The 14,860-nt window shown below is 35.4% G+C and overlaps 1 protein-coding gene across 2 annotated transcripts in view; it reads right to left on the bottom strand.

The window, feature by feature from the left end:
* ASZ1 (ankyrin repeat, SAM and basic leucine zipper domain containing 1) overlaps positions 1-14,860 on the bottom strand; it is a 56,725-nt gene that overhangs the window by 19,145 nt on the left and 22,720 nt on the right. For both annotated transcript variants that reach the window (XM_032275767.1, XM_032275768.1), the window contains exons 5-8: positions 4,099-4,210; positions 3,119-3,253; positions 1,393-1,517; positions 455-530 (exon numbers count right to left, since the gene is read on the bottom strand). In XM_032275767.1, the coding sequence (XP_032131658.1) occupies positions 455-530; positions 1,393-1,517; positions 3,119-3,253; positions 4,099-4,210 (448 nt within the window). The remainder of the gene's footprint in view (positions 1-454; positions 531-1,392; positions 1,518-3,118; positions 3,254-4,098; positions 4,211-14,860) is intronic.

Genomic DNA, 14,860 nt, shown 5'->3' with positions numbered 1-14,860 from the left:
AGTGCTTGGCATATGATCTGATTTAACGTTCATGACAACCCTATACTAGGTATTATTATCCTTATGAAGAAAATGAGATATTTAAATCACATATTTCAATGATTAAACATTAGAGCAAGAATCTGGTACCAGGTGTGTTTGGTTTAAAATCATGCTCTTCCTATATTCTACTCAAGATGAACAAATACAGATTTGTATCTAAGGGCTCAGGTGTATATGAAGTTATACAGTGGGTAAGAACTGTTTAATCTCAGATTCCAATTTATATAAATTTCTAGAATAATACATTTTTGAAATGTTTATTACAAATTTAAAATCAGAATGTACTAAAAATTATGGAGGAAAGTAAATTGGCAGTTATTCATAGACATGTTTATGAATTAATATCTAATGTTATATTAACCAACAAATAAACATATATACATAACTCACTGTAAGTTACATAAGATCTTACCTTTAATAAATCCGTCATATGTTCAAGTCCAAGACCATGTAAAAATACTTCCAGATCTCCAAATGCTGCATATGAACTATATACATTTATAGCAATGTCAATTTCAGAATAGACTATAAATGCACAAGCAATAAATATATATTTATATTGCAAGAGAATATGAGTAAGAAGGAATAAGAATGAATTAACATAGAATATATTTGCAATCTGCACACCAGACTTATGCTATATCAAAGGAATGAGTGAAGTTTTGTGACTGAATATATATGAGGAATGTAGCTTATCTTTCCCCAAAATGAAAATACATGCCAGTATGTACTTCTTGTGAAATTTCTGCACATAAAAATCTCCTCAGCTTGGCACAGTGGCATGCACCTATAATCCCAGCTACTTGGGAGACTGAGGTGGAAGAATTGCTTGAGCCCAAGTGTTTGAGGCAAAAACAAACAACCCCACAAAAAGCAAAAAACGAAAAACAAACCACCTCTTTATTGCAATAAATAAAATGTAAATAATTTGAAATGGGGTAAGGGGAGAATTATTTTTGGCCATGTACTGAACAGCAGTGTTCCAGGGGGAAAAGTATATTTTTAATTTTAGCTTATAAAATTAGAAACGTACTAAAAATAATTAGAAAACAAGGCATAATACTGTTTGAACACTAACATAATTTCAGAACCTTTTAAAAATAAGTTTTATTGTTAATATTTTAATGTACTTAAAGTTTACATTTAAAGTTTTTATTAGAGTTAGTACATAAAAATGAATAAACATTTTCTAAAATTCTGGAGAATACTAAAAACCCAGACATTTAAAAATGCTCATAAACATTTAAAATATCAGATATTTTAAGTAAGTCACCACATTTACTACAGCAAAATATACACATTTTTTACTTTCTTATAGGTATTCTGTTGAACTAAAATATGTTATATTACCTAAAAATGTGGTCATTTTCTCTATCAGAATCTGTTGTCAATATTTTACAAATAGTTTCTTCCTTAGTTAGCTGTTGAAGTTTTCCTTCCAATGGATTTAAAGTAAAAGAAAGTAAGTTGAAGATCTGAAAAAAGTTAACACCATTCGAATATAATTAACACTGTATAATATAACTTACACTTAAAAGAAACCATATGATTATCTCATATCCAGAAAGAAAATTTTAGCGAGTAAGAGGGACAGAAGTTTCACAATTTACCCTGATAGCAACTTTAAAAAAAATTGATATATGACAGCTGTACATATTTTTGGGGTACATATATTTTGATACATATATACAATGTGTAACAAATCAGGGTAAGTGGGATATCAAGTAAATTCTTCCTTGACGTATAATAATAGTCAGAAAAGAAAAAAAGTACATCTAATTAAAAATAGTAAAGATTAAAGGAAGAGAGTAATATTTTTGGTAAGCTATAAAGCAAAACTAAAAATTCCATTTGGATAAGAGACTCAGATTAAATATTAAGGTAGTACTTTAAAAACATTGCTAAATGGAAAGAGAATAATGAGCATGACTAAATGTATACAAATCCTAACTGAATACCCCAAAAAGATATGGTGAATTTCTTAGTTTTAAAATCTAACTTATTAGGAAGTCAAGATTATATCATGTAATCAGTCAAAATGCAAGATCAAATCTCATTTCAATAAATGATTTATGACTCAAAATAACCTTTGATGTTTATAAACTTATTTCAAGTTTGGTGTCATATACTCTAAATTTAACAATGTTATAAAATAAATTTAAGTTTTTGAATTTTCAGAGCTGAGAAGAAAAATGGTAAATTCCTTTTTCAAGTTCTACAGGGCTTTAGTGATTACCATTTACCTTATAATAATTCTGAAAATATTAAAATAACATTTGGAAAATGATAGGCATGTTTATCAGGTTGCTTAAAAGGTTAGAGGAAGTTACTTTATATGCAGTAAAAGTGGCTTGGTCTGATGATTACATGATGGAATCTTTGGAATTTTATGTGTTTTCAAATTCAGGAATTCAGTGTTACAAACTCTTAAACTAAGTAACTTAGTTTTATAATTGTACTATATTTGGTCCTTGCTTAGACATTACAGACTTGTGGCTAATGCTTTAATCTTCAGACGAAAAGTTCATATTGATAAAGTAACTTAATGTATCACAAGTATTTATTATTGAGTTTAACATCTGCATGACAGATTATACATCCAGCTGTATTATCACTTTATTGTATGCCCTGTCACACATATAAGAGTAAATGCTGCTTAAACAATTAAATTTTTAAATTGCTTAATATATTAATTAAACTTACAAAAGAATGTTTAGTTACATGTTCAAACTCTGGCATTTTATTAGCTTTCACTAAATAACTTTTAAAATTCTGGACCAGTTAAAAAGGTTTAAATAGTTTATTACAATTTTATTCCTGGGGCCAGAATAAGATTTTATTACTCTTTTATAGAGCTTTTAAATTAGTGTATTATAAGTGCATCTTGTTTAGAAGATGAATCCTCTAGAAAAATAGTTTTCATTACCTGGCTGGAGGAAATACACATATATAAACAATTTAATAATTGCCAGATACACTATAATTACACTTGTAAATTCTAACAAAAAATACAGAAGTTCTACAAATTATAATGTGATATGCCACAAAAAAAAGTTTAATATATGCAGAAGGATACCTCATGATGTTTGTTTCTTTTTGCAATCTCACTGGGCAGCTTTCCATCTTTGGTTTGTAGCATTTTATTAGCTCCAAGTTCAAGCAACTTCAAAACTATACTTTTATGACCCTGACGTGCTGCCCACGTTAAAGCCTGTAAGTTGGGGAGAAAGGAAGATTGTTTAGAGAGAGAGTGTATATGAGACAGATAGGAGAAGTTTTCAACAGTATTTATGGCACAATAAAAAAGTGAATAATTAATGGAATGATGCAATCTCTTCATTTCACAATTTAATGTAAACACATTTCCAAAGCTGTAATTGCAAAGCTGACTGCAAAGCTCATTGATTTTTTTAAAGGCAGTGTTTTATACAATTAACTGATGTTATGGAATAAAATGATTTATTTGCTAATCACTGAAGGGTTTTCTACAAAAAAGAATTCTTATGTGTATTTCAGAGCCCAAATTTTGCTGAGTTATATATTTTTTTGTGTCAAGATTAAGGACTAAGAGAGTTAAATTCCTTATTTCTATTTCTTTTTTCTTTTTGTTTTTTGAGACGGAGTTGCGTTCTTGTTGCCCAGGCTGAAGTGCAGTGGTGCGATCTTGGTTCACTGTAACCTCTGCCTCCCGGCTTCAAGTGATTCTCTTGGCTCGGCCTCCTGAGTAGCTGAGATTACAGGCACGCACCATCACGCCTGGCTAATTTTTTGTATTTTTAGTAGAGATGGGGTTTACCATGTTGGCCAGGCTGGTCTTGGGCTCCTGAACTCAAGTGATCCACTTGCCTTAGCCTCCCAAAGTGCAGGGATTATAGGCATAAGCCAGCAGGCCTGGCCTTCTGTTTTAACTGTTGATTTTTTTCAACAGATAGCAATTATATCCCAGCCCTTTTGTAATTATTACTTCTTAAAACTTTTTTTTGTAGATTAGTGATAATAATAACATGGTATCAGTGTCTCAGAAACAAAAAGAAACATTGTAAAAATGTTTCTCACAGTGTAACCATTCTCATCCTGGGTATTAACTTCTGCTCCACTAGCAACAAGGAGAGCAACAACCTGGGTGTGACCATCTCGAGCAGCATACATGATTGGGGTCATAAGTCTCCTAAGGAGGAGGAAAAAAAAATAGGTGTTAATGCTGCCATTAATCCGTCGTTTTCATTAATTTAACCATACACAATACCACAAGCACTGCTTTGAAAACAAAAATAAATGAAAACTTTTGCTAAATCAGGTGATTTAAAAATCCAATCTTCCTACAAATAAGTACAAGTGAAAGAGATAACACTTTTAAAGTGCTGAATGCTTACACAGCACCCTCTAGTGAAATGTATTAAAACAATCATGAAATAAGCCATGCTTTCTACTATGAAGTTTCACTAATATATGTATTCATCTAGAAAACTATCAGAGTACCCACACTATGCTTATGCTAGGAATATAGTAATGAATAACCCAAATAAGTTCTCTGGCCTCAAAGGATTTGCTAAAACAAATGCTTATTACATTTTATTTAGAGGATTGCTGAAACAAAAATGTAAATTGAAAAACTTTCTTCCTTAATATATTATGATTCTACTTTAGTTGGAGACTGAAGGAATTTTATTCTAACTTGGAGACTTACTATATATAATCAGAAAAGAGATAAGTCCAATGGATTAACCAGTTTAATACTCTCTTAAGAGTACTTTCTGGAAGAGGATAGTGGTTTCTCTGTAGTTTATCATTTCCCAAAATTAGAGATTGAATCCTTCTACTACTGAAAGTTAGTTAGCTTCTGGGCCTATTCCAAGGAGACCCCATTTTATCTGCTCTACTTGGGCTGAACGTTAACATCACGGTCTGTTTTAAAGGAGGTCTGACATTCTGGGCCCAATTTTCGTGAGTCGGTGAAATATATTTGATTTACACACAAAGAACTTTGGAAAAGAAAAATAATTTCAGAGTTCTATGTTTTGATATTACCAAGAAAGTTTATATTGGTTATTCATGTTACATTTACTACCTACAAATAGACTATTTCTCTGTAAGGGTGTTAGTATAAGGGATACCCTGAATCTGATAACTTCACACCAATGTCCTTATTAGCACAAAGCAATTCATATATATCTGTGTCTTCTACTTCATGGTATATTATAATTTGAAGATTTTATGTGAAATTATATGCTAAGGCAGTTTGTACAACATTGCCTCCTCTATCTTGAATATCTCTTACATACAGGCTTCATTAGACAGGCGATCTTCACGAGGTAAAGATTGAATTTCCTGGATAATCCAAGCAAACACAAAAAAATATATGCAACTGGCCACATGTGGTAGCTCATGCCTGTAATCTTTGTACTCAGGAGGCTGAAGAGGGTAGATTGCTTGAGTCCAAGAGTTCAAGACCAGCCTGGGCAACAGATAAAACCCTGTCTCTACTTAGAATACGACAACAACAGAAAAATTAGCTGGGTGTTGTCATGCACACTTATGATCCCAGCTACTCCGGAGATGGGAGAGTCACCTGAGCCTGGGAGGTCGACTTCAGGGAGCCAAGATCATTCCACTGCACTCCAGCCTGGGCAACCAGAGTGAAACCCTGTCTCAAAAACAACAACAACAACAACAACAAAAAACACACAAAAAACCCACATACACACACACATGCGAAAACAACAAATTATTTGAATTAACCATTCGAATTCAAATTCTTCATTATGTCTAAATCCAAACTCTTGATGTGTCGTCTCCACTGCACTTACCCCTATAATAACCCAAATCTGCTCCTCTCAGTCTTCTCTATTTCATCAAGGCACCATTAACCACATTGCTCAGGCTTAAGACTAGGCATAATTCATGACTCTTCTCTATCATTCCAAGTACAAGTCATCAACAGGTCCTATTAACCCTACCTTCATAATCTGCTTCTGATCACTTCTCATCACCTCATTAGCCACTGCAGTGGTCCAAACTAACATCATCTTACTCTGACTTATATTATTGCCATACCCTCATAACTGCTCTCCATGCTTCCATTCTTGGTCACTTAACAGTTAATTATCTTTGAAAATGCCAAGTTCTCCCCTTTGCAGGAACTGTGAAAGTGCTCTTCCCTTTCCTCAGACCTTCATTTTGCTAACTCCTTATTCTTGTTCAGATCCTTATTATGAGAAAAACCAATAACATTTACAAACCTATAGCTAGACTAAGAAAAAAAAGAGAGAAGAAACAACTTACCAGTATTAGGAAAAAGAGAAGTAACCTCAGTACAGATTATCCAGATTTTAGAAGTATGAGGAAGTATTATAAACAAATTTATGCCAATAAATTAGATAACTTAGATGAAATGGATAAATTTCTCAAAATACACAAACTATCACAGCTCACTAAAAAACAAACCGAATAGCCCTAGACTTATTTAAAAAAAAAAACTCAATTAGTAATTATAAATTAAATTAAATTTTCCACAAAGAAAACAACAAGCCAGATGGCTTCACTGGTGAATTCTACCAAACAGTTAATGAAAAACAACATCAATTCTAAACAAACTCATCAGTAAACTGAAAAGGAGAAGACGTTTCTCAAATCATCCTATGAAGCACAAATTACTCTTCTACCAAAAGCAGAGTGCGCCATTATAAGGAAAGAAAACCACAAACCAATAATCTTCACTGAAAATAAAAGTGTTCTGAACAAATTTTAACAAATCCAAAAATATACAATACATCATGACTAAGGGCAGTTATTCTGGGAATGCAAGGCTGGTTTGACATTTGAAACATAAATCAATATAATGTACCATATTAACAAACTAAAAATGAAAAAAATGATTATCTCAATAAATGCAGAATGAGTATTTTACAAAATCCAACATTTATTTCTAACAAAAAGAAATCCCCATCTCTCCACCCCCTAGTAATAAAGAATCAGAGGCTAAAAGCCTCCCCATTCCACTGAGGCTCAGGTGGAAAGGGAAAGTGCCAATGATTGGCCGTAGGCCAAGCACGGGTTATCCCTTTGTCTGCATAGGGCACCAGTCCACGCTGGCCCCTGGTTGGCCATAGGCCAACAGACCTCAGCTTTTAATTGGCCACAGGCCAAATTCTTCATCCACATAGTGGGTAGCCAATAGGGATCTCAAAAGAGGTACATAAATCCCAGAAAACCTTGTAAGCAGGGCCCCTGAACCACTGATTCAGGCCCAATCCCACCCTGTGGAGTGTTTTCCACTTCAATATATCCCCATTTTTGCTGTTTCATTCCTTTGTTACTTTGTGCGTTTTGTTCAACTGTTTGTTCAACACACCAAGAACCTGGATGTCTCATGCTCAAGGTCTGCATTCCCACAACACTATCACCATTTAAATATACATATAACTTTGTCTCAGCAACTCCACTTTAGGAATGTTTTTTATTAAAAAAAAAAAAAAAACTATCCAAGTTGCCAAAGATGTTCACTGTAGCATTTTTTTGTGAAAGTAAAAAACTGGAAACAATTCAAGTGTTCTTTAATGAAATACTGGATTAAGATATCACATCCATACAGTGGAATACTGTATAGTCATTGTAAAGAGAGAAGTATATCTATACATACTCGCAAGTATAGTGTCAATGAAACATTGTTAAGTTGCTCTTGTAACAATCTTATAACTGTATTTCTTGATTCCTATTCATCCTCAATCTGCTGTCAGAATAACCTTTACCAAATATTAATATGTTCATTTTTCTTAAATTATTCAGTAGCTTTCATGATAAAATTCATGATATTCAGCTCACTGCAACCTCTGCCTCCCGAACTTGAGCGATTCTCCTCCATTAGCCTCCCAAGTAGCTGGGATTACAGGCGCATACCACCACACTCAGTTGATTTTTTGTATTTGTAGTAGAAACGGGGTTTTACCATGTTAGCCAGGCTGGTCTCGAACTCCTGACCTCAGGTGATCCACCCACCTCAGTCTCCCAAAGCGCTGGGATTACAGGCATGAGCTTGCCATTGCACTCCAGCTTGGGCAACAAGAGCAAAACTCCATTGCAAAAAAAGAAAAAGAAAAAAAAAATTCATATCTCTCAGTAGGATTACACAGGTTATTATCTAGCCTTTGTCAAAGTGGGTCAATTCTGAATACTTTCTATTCTAATATTTCATGCTCTGGTTGCAATATTTCTAGTTACAGTATTTACAACTGCCCAAATGAAACACGTCATTTTCATCCTTCTCCAATTGGACATACACCTGTCTCTAAACTGAATATTCATTTTTACGATCTTCAGTTGGCTAGCTCCTACTCATTTTTCAAAACAAAGTTTGAGGCTGGGTGCAGTGGCTAACACCTGTACTACCAGCATTTGGGGAGGTCAAAGCAGGAGGATGGTTTGAGCCCAGGAGTTTGAGACCAGACTGGGCAACATAGTGAGACTCTGTCTTTATAAAAAAAAATTTTAAATCAGCCAGGCATGATGGTATGCACCTGTAGTCCCAACTACTTAGAAGGCTGAGGCAGGAGGATGGCTTGACCCCAGGTTGAAGCTGCAGTGAGCCAGGATGACGCCACTGCACTCCAGCCTGGGCAACAGAGCAAGACTGTCTCAAAACAAAAACTACAAAACAAAACAAAAAGCCCCAAAAACCAAACAGTAAAAAACAACTAAGTTTGAGAAATGAACTGCTAGGAAGGTTTCACTTGTCATCTGCATCTCATTTAAGTTTTCCCAGTTTCTGTTCCTAGAGACACTTTCTACTACCTCTAATCTTCCTATGTTGTAAATGCCTATAGCCTTGGAATCTCTTCTGTGCTATCAAATTCTTGAGACAAGGACTGGGTCTTTCATCTTCTATCTCCTAGTGTTTAGCATGTATTAACTGTGTAACAGAAATAAATTTTAAAAACAAATGACATTAAGTGATTTTTTTTTCCTTCACCTACTAGGCTTCCTGAACAGGCAAATCTATAGAGTTATAAAGTAGATTAGTGGTTGCTAAGGGGTGGGTGGGAGCTGGGAGGTTTGGGTGGAAATCAATGACTGCTAATGCATACTAAGTTCCTTTTGAAAATGATAAAATTGTTCAAAAGTTAGATTATGGTGATAGCTGCAGAATGATGTAAATATGCTTAAACCATTGAACCATACACCTTAAGCTTTACAATATGTAATTGTATCTTTTTTTTTTCTTTTGACTAGTTTGAATTCTTTATGTATTTTGTGTATTAACCCCTTGTCTGATGCATAGCTGGCAAATGCTTTCTTCCATTCTCTGCATTGTTTCCTCTTTCTATTTATTGCTTTCTCTGTTTTGCAGAAGCTTTGAGGTTTATCCATTTGTCTATTTTTGCTTTTGTTGCTTGTGTTTTTGATGTTTATTTGAAAATTTCTTATCCTAATTAATTTCAGGAACCATTTTTCCTGTGTTTTCTTCTCTAGTAATTTCACAGTTTCGGGTCATCCATTTAAATTTTTATTTTGAGTTGATTTTTGTTTGTGGTAAGATAACAGTCTAGACATGTTTTTCTACATGTGGGTGTTGCGCTTTCCTTAGCATAGTTTATTCAAGTGATTGTCCTTATAGAATGTGTGTTCTTAGTACCTTTGGCAAAAATGAATTGACTGTAACTGCACGAATTTATTTCTGAATTTTCTATCCTGTTTCATTTGTCTATACTTGTCTGTCATTTGTCTATGTCTATCTGCTCTCCCCACCCCCCTCCACATTTTTTGCCACTGCCATATGGTTTTGGTTACTATAGATTTGTAGCATATTTTGAAATCAGGCAGTGTGATATCTCCAGCTTTTTCTTTTTTGTTCAAGATTCTTTTATCTATCTGAGGTATTTTGCATTTCCATTAAAAATTTTATGATTTTTATTTTATTTCCATTTGTAATTTAACATGGATTGCATTGATTCTGTAGATCACATTGGGTGATATAAATATTTCATTAATATTCTTTCTAGTGCAAGGACATGGGATATCTTTCCATTTACTTGTGTCTGCTTTACTATCCTTCATTAAGGTTTTATAGTTTTCATTTCATATATATTTATCTTTTGCCCTTTTGGTTAAGTTTATCCTTAGGTATTCTTTTTTTAGCTACTGTTTTGAAATAGCTTTCTTAATTTTTCTGAGAAGTTTCACTGTTGGCCTATGGATGTGTTACTCATTTTTGTATATCGATATTATATCTTGCAACTTTACCAAATTTATTATTTCTTGTAAGTTTTTTTGTGGCATCTTATAGAGTTCTCTCTCTAGATATACAAGGTCATGTTTCCTGCAAACAGAGACAGTTTAACTTCCTTTTTTCCAATTTGGATGCTTTTTATTGCATTCTCCTGCCTAATTGCTCTAGGTAGGACTTCCAGTACTATGATAAATAAAGGTAGGAAAAGTAGCCACACTTGTTCCAGATCATAGAGAAAGAAATTTTAAGTTTTCCCCATTGATTATGATGTTCACTGTGGGTTTGTCATATTTAGCCCTGATTGAGCTATGTTCCTTCTGTACTCATTTTGTTAAGTTTTCATCATGAAGGAATATTGAGTATTATTTTTTTCAGCATCTACTGATATGATTATATGATTTTTGTTATTTATTTGCTGAAATGATGTGTCACAATTATTTGTGTTTATTCATCTTCACATTCTTTGGATGTATCCCATTTAATCATAGCAGATGATCTTTTTATTGTTTTGTCAAATGCAATTTTCAAGTGTTTTGTTGAGTTTTTTTTGCATTTGTGTTCATCAGGGATTGTTGCCTGAGTTTTCTTTTTTTCCTGTTATGTACGATCTGTGGGGGTTGTAATTGTATTTCAATAGAACTTTTAAAAATAGTTAAAAAGAATACAGTTTATATATATTATCTAACCATAATTAAAATTTATTTCTGGATGACATAGAACCCTTTGTTAGTCTCAATTTCTGTTTTTTTTGTTTCAATAAAATTTCCACTAGAGGGCATTCAAAGAAAAGCAGAAAGCAAAGCTCAGTCTGACCAAAAATAATATATTTTCACAATGATGTATTTGTCATTTATCTGTACTGAGGGTAAAATGGTTGGTCTTCATGTCATATTTTTATATACAGTCCAGTATTTTCTGCTTAAAACACTCAGTTTATACTTGAGAGATTAATGAAACAACTATGATAAAGGACATTTTGACTACGATAAAATGCTAGGAATTGGATATCCATTTCGAGCTATCAGAAAAGTTTTGTTAGATCAAATCTCCCACTGAAAAAGACTGTAAAAGCTGATAAAATACAAATATGCTTGAAGATACAGTAGAAAAACCAAGTCTGCCAAAACAGAAGAAGTCAAGCTCCTGGAGAGAAAAGCAACATTTGTTGAATTTAGTCTTATATCCTCTTCCACTTTTTCCCTTTAGACATCTGCCAATTCCTGGGTAGCATTAGCAGAAAGCAGTACTTTTAGGCCTTCTTATGGGGATGGGGAACTGCAACCCTAAAACTGGAGTTCAGGTCTACCAAGGCACTGAGAACTTCAAGAATCAAGAATCTGGGAAAAAGGGAATAACAAAGGTGACCCTGCAGAGAAGTGATCTTCTGTTGGACTTCTGCCTTCAAAGTATTTTCAGGGGCTAAAGAAGACCAAGCTGAAACTAGATACTAAGAGGGCTTTCAGCATTCCCATAAACAGCTGAGGAAGTAAAAACTGGATTCACGATCCTCAAAGGGAGAGCTTGAGGAAGCCTGATAGATGGGAGATCCCCAAGTTTGAACTGGGACTGTGGAAAATACAAGAAATAAACTGATCCTCAAATCCAGGCTTGAACCATCTTAATCACTGATTAAATTGAGGTGATCTGCCCTTATTCTAACTATCAGTCAGAAGAACATTAAATATTTTCTGGAAGCAAACAGACCTGTACCAAAGTTTTATATAATATCTAGCATTCAACCAAAAGTTACCAAGCATTCTAAGAGACAGAGCTAAGTGACAAATGAACAAACAAAAAAGACCTATAGATGTTATTAAAAACATGATTTAGAGTAAGTGTGATTACTGTTAAAGAAAAATAGAAAGAAAAATTAAAGGCCTAAACTTTAGAGAAAAAAGAAGCAATTAGAAATTGTAGAACTAAGAAACAAGATTGATAAAATAAAAAAGTTAATAGATGAGTTTAATAGTAGATTAGTTACAGAAAAGAATTAATGGCCGGGAAGACAGACCAAAAGAAAATACCCAGTGTGAAATATGAAGAAGATAAAGAAAGAAATACTGTTAAGAAACAAATGGGTATAGGTATAATGGTCTAAATATCAATTGTAGAGGAGAGAGAAAATGAAGAAAAAGCAGTATCTTTTTTTTTTTTTTTTTTTGAGACGGAGTTCTGTCGCCAGGCTGGAGTGCAGTGGCGAGATCTTGGCTCACTGCAACCTCCACCTCTGGGGTTCAAAAGATTCTCCTTGCCTCAGCCTCCTGAGTAGCTGAGACTACAGGCATGTGCCACCATGCCCAGCTAATTTTTTTTATTTTTAGTAGAGACAGGGTTTCACCATGTTGGCCAGGATGTCTTGATCTCTTGACTTTGTGATCCACCAGCTTCGGCCTCCCAAAGTGCTGGGATTACAGGTATGACTCATCACACCCTGCCAAAAAGCAGTATCTTAAGACATACTGCCTGAAAGATTTCCCAAACTAATGAAATACATCAAACAACAGATTTAAGAATTCCTGTGAACTATAAGTGGGACAAAAACAAAACCCCACCATATCTAGGGATACCACAGGAAAGCTGATTAAAAAAAAAGACCAACAGAAAATCTTAAAAACAACCAGAGGATAAAATCTAATACCTTCAAAGAATCAGTAAGAGTAGCAGCTGACTTTTGTTGTGCTAGACCCCTACTGACTCCAATAGGGATGGCACTGTGTTTAAGAGGTCGAAGGAGAGACCCAGAACCAACAAATGAGACACAGAGTTTGAGAACTTAATACAGGGATTAAGAACTTAGTCCAGGAATGACATGCCGGACAGGAAAATTGATACCGTTTGTAAAAAACAATTATTTGCATAGCATTTTTTTTTTTTTTGAGACCTAGGTTCACTCTTGTTGCCCAGGCTGGAGTGCAATGGCACAATTTTGGCTCTCTGCAACCTCCGCCTTCCAGGTTCAAGCGATTTTCCTCCCTCAGCCTCTCAAGTAGCTGGGATTACAGGCGCATGCCACCATGCCCACTAATTTTGTATTTTTGGTAGAGATGGGATTTTACCATGTTGCTCAGGCTGGTCTTGAACTCCCAACCTCAGGTGATCTGCCTGCCTCAGCCTCCCAAAGTGCTGGGATTACAGGCATGAGCCACCATGCCCAGCCTTACATAGCATTTTTATTTTGTAATTTCTACCTAGCAAACTTCACCTAGCAAACTCCACTTAACCCAAAACAAAGGGTCTCTAATCCCCTGTACAGCCTGTATTCCAAGGAATGGGCCAGGGGTTCAGATGTCCTTCATGGATAAGGAGTGAATCTTTGGGTTGGCCACTCCCAGATTCCTTAGCTCGGAAGCCAGAACACGCATTCTTCTTAGACCATTCAGCCACTCTTAGGGTATGCTTGAGTTATTGCTGTCAAGTGCATCTGCCATACATTCCACCTCAGCATATTCCTGAATGTCCCTCACATTTTTATAATTTTTTAGTGTGTGTGATTTTTGGGGGCCAGGTAGGTGGAGAAGCAGTATGTGCAGCCAAATGCAACTATTACAAAAGAGAATAACAAACATAATAGAAATCATACTGTATTGACGGTTTTTCTAGGCACTTTGGAGTTGATTAAACCAGGCTCAGTAGCCTCTACCAAGACTGTCCTTCAGTTGTCAAACAGGTGAAGGGCTGAGAACCAAATGGAACTCTGCGCTTAAGGAGCTATTAGTTGATGTGCTCCTCTTGTTTGGAGCCTAATGTTGCAGGTATGTCTGCTATTTGGCCACATCTGTGTCTGGGAATTCCCAGAATTTGGTTTCTGGAAGGTAACCTTTACCAACCTGCTATGGGATACCAGGTGCATATCAGTACTGGGGGCCCCTTTGTCATGTTGTCCACTTGTTGTAAGGGATGATGTATTTAGCTTCAGCCCCCTTCCATGGCTGGGACTAGAACCTTAATGGCACACCCCTCAGGGTAACTGGCTATGTCCAATTCACAAGGTTGTCCCTGTACTAGAGTTCCCAGGATTTATATTTGTTTCCTTATGACTTTAGTTTGTTTAAAGGCCTCATCTTCTTCTGTGGACCAGCTCCAGTGGGCCCCCATCTTGACTAAGTGGTACAGGGGCCTGAGGAGTTGGGCCAACTCGGGAATAAAAGGATACCAATACCCTATAAGGCTTAAGAAGGTCTGCAACTGCTTTGGTGTGGTAGGACCTGAGTAGGCCTACACCTTATCTATAATGGCAGAAAGAACAACTTTAGTGTTACCCAACAGGATGACATAAGCCTGGACCCTTAACTGTCTGTGCTGCCCATACACTGTTTGCCATATGAGACGGAAAGATGGGGACTAGCAACCTCCATTACTAACCCAAAGGTGGGGCTGCAGTTTGTAAGCTGGAAAAAGACTTTGTTAGTACAATATCATCAATTTAATGGAAAACATGTTACCCTCTCCAGGGTAGTCCATTGATTGAGGTCTCTGGTCACTAGACCCTGACAGATAGTGGGGCTATGTAAATATCCTTGGGGCAAGATGGTAAAGGTCCATTGTTCCCCTTTCCAGGTGAATGCAAATTGGTCTTGACTTTGGGGCAATGGAGAG

The sequence above is a fragment of the Sapajus apella genome, unplaced genomic scaffold (assembly GCF_009761245.1).
Source record: "Sapajus apella isolate SASKATOON/1434 unplaced genomic scaffold, GSC_monkey_1.0 scaffold7, whole genome shotgun sequence".
Taxonomy (NCBI): Eukaryota; Metazoa; Chordata; class Mammalia; order Primates; family Cebidae; genus Sapajus; species Sapajus apella.
This window is presented reverse-complemented; position numbering and strand designations above follow the sequence as displayed.